At 43.4% G+C, this 13,971-nt stretch overlaps 1 protein-coding gene across 1 annotated transcript in view; it reads right to left on the reverse strand.

Moving 5' to 3' along the window:
• The window catches only part of pdhx (pyruvate dehydrogenase complex component X), a 60,179-nt gene extending 48,428 nt beyond the window's left edge, over positions 1 to 11,751 (reverse strand). The window contains exons 1-2 of the mRNA XM_056281921.1: positions 11,657 to 11,751; positions 10,287 to 10,473 (exon numbers count right to left, since the gene is read on the reverse strand). Coding sequence (XP_056137896.1) covers positions 10,287 to 10,473; positions 11,657 to 11,731 — 262 coding nt within the window. The 5' untranslated portion in view covers positions 11,732 to 11,751. The remainder of the gene's footprint in view (positions 1 to 10,286; positions 10,474 to 11,656) is intronic.
• Between the last annotated feature and the right edge of the window lie 2,220 nt (positions 11,752 to 13,971).

Raw genomic sequence — 13,971 nt, forward strand, 5'->3', positions numbered from 1 at the left:
TCACAGACCATGACAGGTGCACATAACCACAGGCCAACCGGTATGCAGTAGGGCTGTTGGAACGATTTTCTACATTCGAATATATTTTGAATATTAAACACATTGATACTATTCGAATGCTAGAATTGCCATTCAAATGTGCAATTTAAAAAAAAAAATAAATGTGTTGGCTAACGTTAGCAAATCTCGCTCTTCTCGCCTGCCTACCCATGTGGAAATGCTGTTGACGTGTCATGAACAATAAAGTTTGAGTCTGAATACAATATCATTAAATGCGCGCAACACCATTAACGTCACTATCACAGAAATGGCGGAAAGACAGGACATAGCGGAGATCACCACTCCTGACCATTTGAAATGCGAGGTGGGGAAAATATTTGGATTTCGGTCAACAAACGTAAAAATCACAAATAGAGATATAGTAATCTGCAGAATATGCAAGATCCAAATGAAATACCACACTACAACCAGCAACTTAAGGGCACACCTGCTAACGCTACACCCTGGTATGCTAGCAGCGGAGCTAACAGAGTCTGAGGAACCGCAGCTAAAGCAGACAAGAATGACCTCCTTTTTGCCTCCCTCCTCATCGAGAGGTTTACCAGCTACCCACCAAACGGTGATTACAGAGAAACTGGCACGGTTTATCTGCAAAGATATGAGACCGATCAACATCTCGCAGGGGTATGGATTTAAAGATTTCGTCCACGAGCTTGAGTCAAGGTACACAGTTCCTAACCGTACGACCATCACCAACAGAGTTGTGAAACTGTACAAAGCCACTAACAACAACATCAAACACTACGGTAGGCTATGTCTTCATTGAAGTAGCCTATACCCACCGGTGCGTAAAGATGCACACAACACATTCAACAACACCGTATCTATCTCCTAAATAGGAATTGTATGTTGTGTGCACAAATTAACCAAAACGTGGGAATGAATTGTATTGCGCACAAATTAACCAAAACATATGGTATTTAAATAGGCGATGCAAAAGTTGTCTCCTCAGTCTCATTCTCCTACTGGCAACTCCTAATCACTTAGGACACCTCTCGAGGTCTCCTAAATATCTGGGGGAGTAGGAGTGTTTCTTAGCCTTGAGAAAATTGATATATAGCTTTTATTCAAACCTGGACTTGACCTGGACTTTTTGAGAGTTCGTTTGTCTTTCTAGACGTTTTGAGTGGTTGGAATGCCCTCTAGTGGACATGATTTACTTAACAACCACATTCTGGTACTGTAGACATTGACATAAGCCTGTAATAGGCTAAATTAGAGCTTTAAAAATGTGAATATATTCGAAAATTAAAAATAATAATGCATAGAAATTCGAATATGATTATATAGGAAGATTGACAGCGCTTGTATGCAGGTGCCACTCATACTGGCCAATTGCAGGCCGATAGGGAAATGTCACCTGTTGGCTGCTGATCCTTTGGCCAGTGATCGTGTCAGTCTCACTCTGTGCTGACAGGCGAATTCACAAAGAATGGATTGTGGCCACTGATAGTACCATGAATTGCACATCACTTGCATGTGCTATCTCAAGGTCTGATTCACAAAAGACGTGCGAATGATATCACAACACAAACACGCCTATAAAGTGTTGCAGCTGCGTGCAATTTGCCCTTGTTCCAGGAATCAGGGACACTTTGTCATTTAATTTCATGTATTTCCGCACATGAAATTAAATGAAAAATCGTTTCCCCCAGCCCACAGCAGTGCAACACAAAGACAAAAACACATAGCCAAAAACTACAAGAACTTCAACAACACACATACTAACTAACACATATATCTAAACTAATACGTATATCCAAACTAAACAAATAAATAAAAAACAATAAAAATCACTGTCCAAGGGAACGAATGCCAGCTAGGATGACTGTTGGAACTGCCGGTCTGCATGGGCTAGCAGTTAGTTTAGCCTGCCCCATTTCCATGTTCTGTCAGACCGCCCTCGGTGCTTCTCCTCAGGCACAGCTCCAGGCAGGGGCCGTGGTCCCTGGGCCCACCGGATGCAAGAGACCAGGCTCCCCCAACCAATCCAATGCCAGACACCCTTGACAAACCTCCCTGCACTCCACAGAACGACATCAAAAACACCAGAGTCAACACCAGGCAAGGCCGCCGCCAGACCCCCCCGGTGCCAGCAGCCAGCTCAGCCTGCCCTGCGTCCATGTCCTGTCAGACCGTCCTCTGTGTTACCTCCTCAGTCACAGCTCCGGGCAGGGCTTTGGTCCCCGGGCCCACAAGACACAGCAGACCAAGCTCTCTCAGCTGATCCAGCACCGGCTCTCCCAGCCATCAAACAAAGACAAAACTTAAAACAGAGACGTAGACAAAGACACTGCATGGATGGTACTGGGTGAGGCCGCCACAAACGTGACTTCGCGCCACCATCTTCCCACACTGGTAATAGGTGAGGCCACTGCAAATATGAATTTGCGCCGCCATCTCCCCACACCACAAACGGAAGAAGAAAAAAAAATTGCAATCAGATGCAAAACAATTTTTGCATCTGATTGCAATTATCCATGTGGCAAAGTATAAATGGTGGCTTTGTGCCAAGAACACAGTAGGCAGGCTCAGTGTCATCCTTGACGTCATCAAGTATAGCAAGGATTGTTTGACCTGGCAACTTGTACCTGCAAATGATTTTGATCTCAGCTGAATCAAAAAGTGATATTCTACTGCAAAATATCCGCTCATGAGCACGCCTGGCATGATGATGCCTTTGCCTAGCTACAAGCACTGCTGCCATGATTACTGGAAAGTCTGAGTGTCAGTTACCACCAACCCTCTACTACTACTACTACTTTCGGGTGCACTTGTTGGGGGTCACCACAGCGGATCATCCGTTTCTATCTATTACTGTCTTCTGCATCTTCCTCTGTCACACCACCCATCTGCATGTCCTCCCTCACCACATCCATAAACCTCCTCTTTGGCCTTCCTCTTTTCCTCTTGCCTGGCAGCTCCAGGTTTAGCATCCTTCTCCCAATATACCCAGCATTTCTCCTCCGCACATGTCCAAACCATCTCAATCTTGCCTGTCTTGCTTTGTCTCCAAACTGTCCAACCTGAGCTGTCTCTCTAATGTACTCGTTCCTAATCCTGTCCTTCCTCGTCACTCCCACCGAAAATCTTAGCATCCTCAACTCTGCCACCTCCAGCTCTGCCTCCTGTTTTTTCATCAGTGCCACCATCTCAAAACCATACAACATAGCTGGTCTCACAACCATCTTGTAAACCTTCCCTTTAACTCTTGCTGCTATCTTTCTGTCGCAAATCATTCCTGACACTCTTCTCCAACCACTCCACCCTGCCTGCACTCTCTTCTTTACCTCTCTTCTGCACTCCCCGTTACTTTGAACAGTTGACCCCAAGTATTTAAAGTGATACTGACATCAAAATCTGAAATATCCTATTGATAGGCTATGTTCCGAGTGGGAATGAGACCACAGAGAAATTCAGTGGCCAAAACAGTGCATCTGCGGCCACTCGAGAGAGATCTGCGATTGATTGTAGATGGTGTCCAATGACAAATTGTGCCGGTGGATATGTAGACACCAGTCAATCTGCATATAGGGTGTGTCCATAGCAAGATGCTATAAAACCACGGAGAAGCCGTTCTTTCACCCCCTCCTGCTAGGTACTTGGCTCAAGTTTGTGCTATTTTGCTGAGACTTTATTATCGATCTTGCTACAATGTACTGCTATCTATCTATCTATCTATCTATCTATCTATCTATCTATCTATCTATCTATCTATCTATCTATCTATCTAACATTTATTTGTATCATCAAACATATTATTCGCCAAGTTGTATTGCACTACTGTGCCGTAGGCCTACTACAATTTTTTCCTATGGCAAGTGACAAGCGGTACCGAGCCACACCCACATGAACACCCAGGAAGACAGTAGCCAATAGCTTTGAATTCATAAAACCACACCTATTTTCGGTTACGATTCAAACTGCCAACGTTAAAAAATGTGTTCAGAAAGGGCATGTCAGTCTCTCTTTAAATTCATCCACCTTCGTCACCTCTACTTGCATCCTCACAATTCCGCTGTCTTCCCTCTCATTCACGCATATGTATTCTGTCTTGCTCCTACTGACTTTCATTCCTCTTCTCTCCAGTGCATACCTCCACCTCTCCAGGCTCTCCTCAGCCTGCTCCTTACTCTCGTTACAGATTACAATGTCATTCACGAACATCATAGTCCACGGAGACTCCTGCCTGATCTCATCCATCAACCTGTCCATCACCATTGCAAACAAAAAAGGGTTCAGAGCCAATCCTTGATGTAATCCCACCTCTACCTTGAACCCATCCATCATTCCTAACACACACCTCACCACTGCCACACTGCCCTCATACCTCATACATATCCATAGTGCTTGCATAAATATTCACCCCCCCCTCCATATCAATACTTTGTAGAGTATTGATAAGACCCTTTTGCTGCAACAACAGCCATGATTCTCTTGGGGTAAGCATGTACAAGCTTTTGCACATTGTTCTAGAGTAATTTTTGCCCATTCTTCTTGACAGAATTTGTACAGGTCTTGCAGGTTGGTGGGATGGCACCTCTGGACTGTGCTTTTCAGTCTGTGCCACAGATTTTCAATGGGGTTGAGGTCCGCACTTTGACTTGGCCAAAACGTTCACCTTTTTGTTGCTGAGCCATACCATTATTGCTTTAGAATCAGAATCACAAATATTTTATTCATTCCCGAGGGGAAATTAGGTCCTATTACAGAGGGGCCGTGCCTATAGTCCCCGGGTCCTATATTCCCCAGGTCCTATGTTCCCCGATCGGGGAATATGGGACCCTTTTGAAAAAAAAAGGGTCCCATATTCCCCGTTTTCCCCTAAAAAGGTCCTATAATCCCGGTTGCAATAGACACCGGGGAACATAGAACCATCTTTTGGAAAAAGGGTCCTATATTCCCCGCTGTTTCCAGGGGAACATAGGACCTTTTTCCAAATAAAGGGCCCTATATTCCCCGCTATTTCCAATCGAGGAACAAACCGGGGAACTTAGAACCCTTTTTGCAAATTATTTCCTTAACGGGTCCAAAATAATAAAAACTGGGGTCATGGCTGAGTTGTTGGCTACGACAATCTATTCCTCCGCTGATTAAATTAGGCCGTATTACCATTGTTGGCTGTTGTATATCGCAGGCCACCTTGAGTGCGTATCCAAATTCGGCCTAGAGGAGGCTGTAATTTACTTTATTGTTATTTCTTACCAATATTTACTGCATTTGCGCATTATAGATCCTTCTGATTGGGACTGTTGGCTCCCTCGCAACTTCTGCAGTCACCCCCTGTCGGAATTCGGCATGGTGCACCATTTCTCCATCAGGGGGATGCACGTGTTCCCCAACATCGTGCACAATAATGTTAGCATCCACGTCCTCCACTTCAAATCTATTTGTGATCAGTGGCACTCTACAGTTCCACCTCCAGCACCTCCATCTAATGGTGTCTTGATTGGGGTGCTTCTGATATCTGAAGTTCTCATGTACCAACACTTTGCCCCCTCGATCACCATCCATAACTATCGCCATTGTTTGTCTTCTTGTAGGCTTGTAAGCACATGACAGTGAGTCCACGAGTTATCACCGATAACAACCGATTCTTGCAAATTGTTGCAAGTTGGCGGGCGGTTTAGACATTGGTGAATTTTGATCGTGTGGTTTAGAACGCCAGGAAACTTGCGTGCAGATGACCACACATCCACGACAAGTTTTAAATATTTCCAAACTCGAAATCATGTGTGCATTTGGCTATTTATAAATTATTTTTCGAGCAAAATGTGTTTTGTGATTCAGCTTTAGCGTTGTTGATTAGCCTTTCATTCATATTTTGTCAAAAAGGCATATTCATTAGCCTAGGCCTATGTCCCGTTATTTCTGTAGCATACAGCATCTTAGAATCTTAAGAGACCAGGCAGATATTGTTATTATTTTATTGTTATTACCATGCTATATTAGCCTACTTTATAATTATAAATATTTCAATTATCCAATTTTTAGCATTTCTAATATAAGGCTATATTGTTATTATTATTATCATCATCATCATCATCATCATTATTATTATTATTATTATTAGGCTATTATCATTATTATTATTATTATTATGTTATTATTATTATTATTATCATTACAATTATGATGCTTAAAGGGCCTTAATGAGCAGATGGTTTCTATCTAATATCTGTCAGATGCTTTTCCCAATAAGCTGGTGTGGTTATAATGGGAACGACGGCTTTCTAGGGAACATTGAAGAAGTGGGTCGGAATTGGCCTATTGTCGGTATCAGCCAGCTTACGCAGGAGTCTATCCCTGGTACAATGCGCTAGACCTCTGGGAGATGGACTGCTGAGGACGGAACACAACACCTATCCTCAGCTCCCAGCACTTCTCGCACAATGTGCTACTCATACGCTGAGTTGGCGGCACCCGGGATCGAACTCATGACCTTGCGATCCATAGGCGAGAGCTCTACCGACTGAGCTATGCCTGGGTACAATTGCCCAAGGAGCATAGGCTTACTATATTACATTCAGACACAGACGAGCCAGCTCACCTACTCGGCGAGGCGCATTTTCCTCGATAAGTGACACATTTCACGCATAAATATCAGAGAACTACCGGGGTGGGTTATGCGCCCAAATATAGGCTATAGCCTAATAAGTTGAAATTGGTTTAGTGTCGAAAGTTTCCACATACTTTAGCCAACCTGGACGTTGTGAATTCATTTTTGTGATATAAAAAACCGGGGTGGGTTATGCGCCCAAATATAGGCTATAGCCTAATAAGTTGAAATTGGTTTAGTGTCGAAAGTTTCCACATACTTTAGCCAACCTGGACTTTGTGAATTCGTTTTTGTGATATAAAAATAGAAATCGTATGATTCATTGTCTTCTTAATAATCTGCCCTAAATAATGCATTATTGAAAATTCACTTTTTGCGCCAAACAGCGTCAAACCTGCTGACCGGGGAACATAGGACCTTTCTTTAAAAAAAGGGTCCTATGTTCCCCTAGGGCACCCGGGGAACATAGGACCCTTTTTATAAAGAAAGGTCCTATGTTCCCCTGCACCTACAAAACGGGGAACATAGGACCCTTTTGGGGAAAAGTGGGGAATATAGGGCCCTCTGTATACAAAAAGGTCCGATATTCCCCGGTCTCATACAAAGCGGGGAACATAGGACCCGGGGACTATAGGACCCGGGGACTATAGGGAGGACCCCATTACAGACACTCACGCTCTAGTATAGAAAAACTAACAAGATACAAGATAACACAAAAATAGAAATAAATAAAAGTAAGAAAAATAGAAATAGAAGATAAAATAAGAAATATAAATAAGAATAAAATATATAAACATATGTGCACCATGCTTCAGCATATAACACCCTATCTATACCGTATTACTGCAGCATGAAACAAACAGCACAAACACCCGACAGGGTAAGCTAAGTTGAAGGGCTAGTATAATGACTATTGTTTTAGCCTTGTGCTTAGGCTCACTGTTCTGCTGGAAGGTGAACCTTCTCCCAAGCTTCAGTTTTATGGCAGACTGCATCAGCTTTTCTTCCAATTTTTCCCTGCATTTAGCTCCATCCATTCTTCTCTCAATTTGAACAAGGTTCCCTGTACCTGCAGATGAAAAGCAACCCCCATAGCATTATGCTGCCACCACCATGCTTCACTGTAGGGTGGGTGTTTTTTTAGGGTATGAACAGTGTTAGGTTTGCACCACACTTAATGCTTTGAGTTTTGGCCAAAAAGCTCAACTTTCATCTCATCTGACCACAAAACCTTTACCCACATCCTAACTGGGTCTCTTTCACGCTTGGTAGCAAACTCCATCCATTCATCCATCCATCCATCCATCCATCCATTATTTGAACCGCTTATCCTGCTCTCAGGATCACAGGGATGCTGGAGCCTATTCCAGCAGTCATTGGGCGGCAGGTGGGGAGACACCCCGGACAGGCCGCCAGGCCATCACACAGGGCCCACACACACACACACACACACACACACACACACACACACACACACACACACACACACACACACACACACACACACACACAATTTAGTACAACAATTCACCTGACCTACATATCTTTGGACTGTGAGAGGAAACCGGAGCCCCCAGAGGAAACCCACACAGACACGGCGAGAACATGCAAACTCCACACAGAGGACGACCCAGGCAAACTCCAAGCATACTTTTATATGCATAGTTTTGATCAATGGCTTCTTTCTTGCCACCCTCCCATACAGGCCAGATTTATGGAGAGCCGGTGATATGGTTGACTGATGCACATTTACTCCAGTTTAAGCCACTGATCTCTGGAGTTCCTTCAAAGTGATTGCAGGATCATCTATGGCTTTCCTCATCAGTCCACGTCTTGCTCAGATACTTAGCTTTGAGGGACAGCCTGTCCTACAAAGCATCTGGGTGGTATGATATAGCTTCCACTTTCTGAAAATGGACCCAACAGTGCTCCGTGGGACATCCAAACACTTGGATATTGTTTTGTATCCCTCCCCCCCTTCTGCATTTTAATCACTTTGTCTCTTACTTCAGTATTATGCTCCTTTGTCTTCATTTCTTCTGATGGAGTTCATGCCCAGCTAATGAACTTTACAGAGTGCTTTTTAAACCCATAAATGACACAATTACTTTAATATCTTACAGGTGCATACTAATTATTATCCAACTGTGTTTACCTGAGTTTGTTTTAGGAATAATTTGTCATTTGTGTAAACTTGGAGCTTTCAGAACACAAGGGGTTGAATGCTTATGCAAGCACTATATTTAAGTTTTTCATTTACTAATAAGAATCCACCAAAACATAACTTATTTTGGCTTTGAGAACATGCTGTTAGAGTTTATGGGTTCACAAAAATAATATTGATCAGGAACAGATGTGTGAGTATCTTATAATCCAGAAGTTAGTGATGACTGTCAAGGGGGTTGAATACTTTTGCAAGGCACTGTAGTTTTAAATGCCGTGTCCATCAACTCACCTTTCTACAAGAAAATACCTTATTAAAGTCCTTATTAGGGTCTGCTCTACATAGTACGATGCTGCCATCTGCTGGATATCTTTTCGCAAACATATGTAGTGGACAAGCGATACCAAGTCTAAAACCGACAATACTTTGTGTGTACAGGTATGTTCTGTGGAGATCCAATCTTATTTCTAGAATGGATCTTTTTCTTTTTTTAATATAAGTAACATTTGGCATACAAGTGTGGCACTTGTTCTTTTTGCCAAAACAATCATGAAAAAAAAAAATCAAGATAATCCAAAGATATAACTTTTGTTCACATTACTGCTCATTTCTCAACACTAACAGTAAATACTGACTTGTCAACTGCCTCTTTGTGCTAGTCTAGATGTTGAAAAGCGGTTAACTATAAAGCAATAGTCATGATTCCTGGACATATATTGCCATTAGTTATTAATAAGCTCTTACGATATCTTCAAAAAACAAACAAAAAAACAAAACAACACACAACACAGTGTCTTCAATTTGTTCTGCTTGTTTCTGTTTGTGTAGACAAATATTTCAATATCATTGTTGTGTAACTTTAACTTTTAAACAGTAGAGAAAATATCGGACTTGAAGAAGAGCCAATACATTTCCACAACCTCGTAATACTAATAGCTACTATTCAAGACTGTGACGGTGTATATTTTTTTTTGGAATTTGCTTTTGTTAATAAGCAAATGTTAAACTCACGGCTAGTACATCTTTCCCAGGTCATTTTCTGAGACTTAAAACAGCTCTAGCAAATTTGACATAACCATGTTTAAGAGTTGCATATGCTCCGGTAATCAAATTCGGCTCGATGGGAAGATTACATTTACAGTAGTTATACTATGACAAAACGAGGGGCATGATTCACGGGTCCGATCCCACCATTATATGTCTACCTAACCAGGCACTATTATAATTCGTTACGTAAACGTGAGATATCACTCTAATGAGGCCAAGGCAGAAAGGCAATATTACAAAAACTGGTAAATCGGGTTAACCCATTGCAAAGGGTTATGCTGCTACAACCACATGGGTATTAATGTGTATTTACGAACTACACAAAGTACTCTCAATGTTGAAAACTGCACGTATCCCCTAATATTACGCTAGGTTAGCGCCGGACGCCAAGGCTGTCACACGGACACACACACAAAAACATGCATGTTAGAAAACCACACGCATGTCATCACTCACCAAGGAAAGACGGGGACTGGAAGAGGTGTCTGACATGTTTCTGCCACGGTTGTGTTGTCCACGAACATTTCTTAAAGCTTGATAACCCGAAGCCAAGTAAGATTCCCTGACGACCCAGACGCAAGGAGGCCGCCATGTTTTTGTCCTCCGTTGGCTGGACGTGCCCACGTTTATGCTTGACAGAAAACTATAAACAAGGATTGAAAAATAATCCGGTGGAAATAGAAATAAATAGTACAGTGACATCCGTACCCAACATCAAGCCTGTATAAAATTTAAAATTAATTTACAGATTGTTTAAGTGCTTCTCGTCATCTCAAATTCCACCGCTGTGTTCTACGCCTGTTAAAAGAAGCAGGCATAAAACAGGGACATTTTTAGGGCTTTAGAGGGCCTTTTGCCATGTGAACAAGGAGATTCACCACTCGCTAATCTCGTCAGTTGTTCCTACATTTGCGAGCGCCCTCTACCAGTAGTACGTGTAAACAACATCTAAAACATCTAAGGATGAGACATGGCTACATGGCTAAAAATGTACTTTATGTGGCTCTACAACAGTGGATCTTCATGTATCTTAGTTTCTGGAAGGCACTATGTCCAAATACTGTCAAACTGCATTAATCAGTAGGGCCTCTCAAGTCTCGACCTTATATATTTTTCTTGTGTATATGAGTATGTATGTGTATGTATGTGTGTGTATATACATATATATATATATATACATACACACACACACATACACACACACACACACACACACACACATATATATATATATATCTCAACACGAATACAGGAAAAAAGATTTTAATACATTGCAGTACAGGCCGGTTTCGTGTATCTCACACTCATCAGCTGCTATATATATATATATATATATATATATATATATATATATATATATATATATATATATATATATATATATATATATTCTGTCCTACGTGTTTGTGTCCATGTATAAACAGGCCGACAGATAGCCAACATGAAGAATCCCGAAGAAATACAGAGTCCCCGTCCAAGTTGAGGAACTTTACTGAAGAACTTTGAGAATTCAAACCTTTTTTTTTAAACTGTATAGGGGGGCAATACAGAGAAAGAATGGTTCAATAAACATTGCATAAATTATAAAATGTTATCACATGTCTATGACATAACTACATAACACATGTAAATAACTGCACATGACTGCATGTAAATAATAATTGTAGGCTACGTAACTAGCAACCGAAAGCCTGGCTGGCTAACTAGCTAACAGAAAATGGGAGAAGCTAACGTTACACATAGCTATTTTCATATTAACATGAATACAACGAAGTTCTTATAACAGACATCATCGATCACTTAAATAATATCACAACTGAACTTACAGACGATGCTCTCCAAGGCACAAACGTAGATAGAAGCAATAAACACAGGAGCTGGGCAAACATGAAACTCCGCATGGAAAGCTGGACTGTACCGTTACCATGACTATCAGGCAGCAAACTATTTCCTGAATTAAAGTCACGTGAGGAAGGCTAGAGGGACCAAATAAACTTCAAAATAAAAGTACTCTTCTCACATTCTAATAAAGTAACGTCACACTCCCCGCCTGGTATAATTACTATACCACCATCTTAAATTAACATGAGGAGCATGTCCGAAGAACACAAACTAACTCAGTCCATATCCTCAGCCGGCATGAGTAGGACTGTCTCGGAGACAGGCCTCAGGAAGGTTTTTGTAGATCCAGATCTTGTGACCTTGATCTTAATCTTCCTGACCTTTCCATCCTGGCCAGGGAATGTCTTTGTAACAAGAGCCAGGGGCCACTCGTTCCTCGTCACTTGATTGTCCTTCAGCAACACTAGGTCGCCCTCCTTGGCGTTAGGACGCATGTCCTGCCACTTACTGCGACTTTGGAGTGTGGGGTGTAGTGATATAACGCCATGTATATACACTGGAACTACACTAGGTGTTATGTACTACCCGGACTGTTATTATGGTTACACCACTACCATGTATGGTTATTACGTCTGCCTACTGAGCCACGATTAAACCTGAGTTCTATAACCCGGTGTGGTCATTGATCCTCGACCAATACTACCCCAAGTATTACTTCATGGGGAGGTACTCACGCCTCCATCGGTGCCAAAAGGTGTTGGCGAGATGTTGCACCTGCCTCCACTGCTGGCGGTGGAGATCCTTGCCGTCGAAGGTCCCCGGAGGGGGAGGGAGAGTACACACCTTTTGCGTCAGTAGCGAAGCGGGGGTCAGGAGGAAGGGAGATTCTGGGTCCGAGGAGATTGGTGCGAGGGGCCTGGCGTTGATGATTGCCGTAACTTCTGCCATTAAGGCAGACAACACCTCATGAGTAAGGCGTGATTGGCTGGTTTCCCTGAGCATGGAGTCAAGAATACGTCTGGAGACTCCAATCATACGCTCCCAGGCTCCTCCCATATGGGAGGAATGAGGAGGGTTAAAGATCCATGAACACCCTTCCTCACCCAAGTACTTCCTGACGTTGAGCTCTTCGGGATCTGTGAGGAGCATATGCAACTCCTTGCAGGCGCCTGTAAAGTTCGTACCACGGTCAGAACGAATCTGCTTCGCAGGGCCTCTCAGTGCAAAGAATCGTCGTAAGGCATTTATGAAACTTGATGTATCCATCGATTCGATGAGTTCGATGTGCACAGCACGTGTGCTCATGCACGTCAAGAGGACTGCCCACCTCTTGCTGTTAGCTTGACCGCCACGGGTTCGTCTTGTGGTGACAGCCCAAGGGCCGAACACGTCGAGTCCTACGTAGGTGAAGGGTGGCTCTGTGCTCAGACGGTCGGAGGGTAGGTCCGCCATTTTCTGTTCGGCCGTCCTCCCTCGAAGTTTGTTGCAAGCCACGCATTTGCGGAGGATGCTGTTGATGCACCGCTTGGCTCCGACGATCCAGAATCCTGCTGTGCGGATGGACCCTTCCGTGAAGATACGACCCTGATGTTTGACTCTCTCGTGGTAATGCCTCACAAGGAGCGTCGCGATGTGGCTGCGAGCTGGGATGACGACTGGGAACTGTTCTCTTGTGTCGATTGCTGCATGCTTGAGCCTTCCCCCTATCCTCAGAAGACCATCTTCATCCACGTAGGGGTCCAGCTTCCTTAGAGGACTGTGTTTGGGAATACTTTTCCCAGCAACCAAGCAGGTGAACTCTTCTCTGTAGGTCTCTCTTTGCACACAACTGATGACGAGAGTCTCTGACATCGATAGCTGTTCCGCCGTGCAAGGCTTTGTGGGACCGGTACAGGTTTTGAGGTTGTCTTCCACAGCAGCTTTTTTGAGCTCCAAGATGCGGGTTAGGGATGCGATAGCTCGCACAAGAGACTTCCATGAGGAGAACCACTCAAAGCGAGGAGATCCCAGGTTAGTTGGAGGGACGGAGAGAGTCGTGGCATTTGAACGCACCTCACTGTCAGAATCCGGGTCGACGAGTTCGTGAGGCTCCTCTTCAGGAGTGTGAACTCCATCAGGCGGGGACAGGAAAGGGGGTCCTGTGAGCCATGTAGTGTTTGTTAGCTCAGCGGCAGGTACCGATCGGGTAGCATGATCTGCTGGGTTTTGAGCTTCGTGGATGTAGCTCCACTGTTCTGGTTTGGTGAACTTCCTGATTCGCTGCACTCTGATGCAGACGTACACATAGAACCGCCTGGTC

The sequence above is a fragment of the Lampris incognitus genome, chromosome 6 (genome assembly GCF_029633865.1).
Source record: "Lampris incognitus isolate fLamInc1 chromosome 6, fLamInc1.hap2, whole genome shotgun sequence".
NCBI lineage: Eukaryota > Metazoa > Chordata > Actinopteri > Lampriformes > Lampridae > Lampris > Lampris incognitus.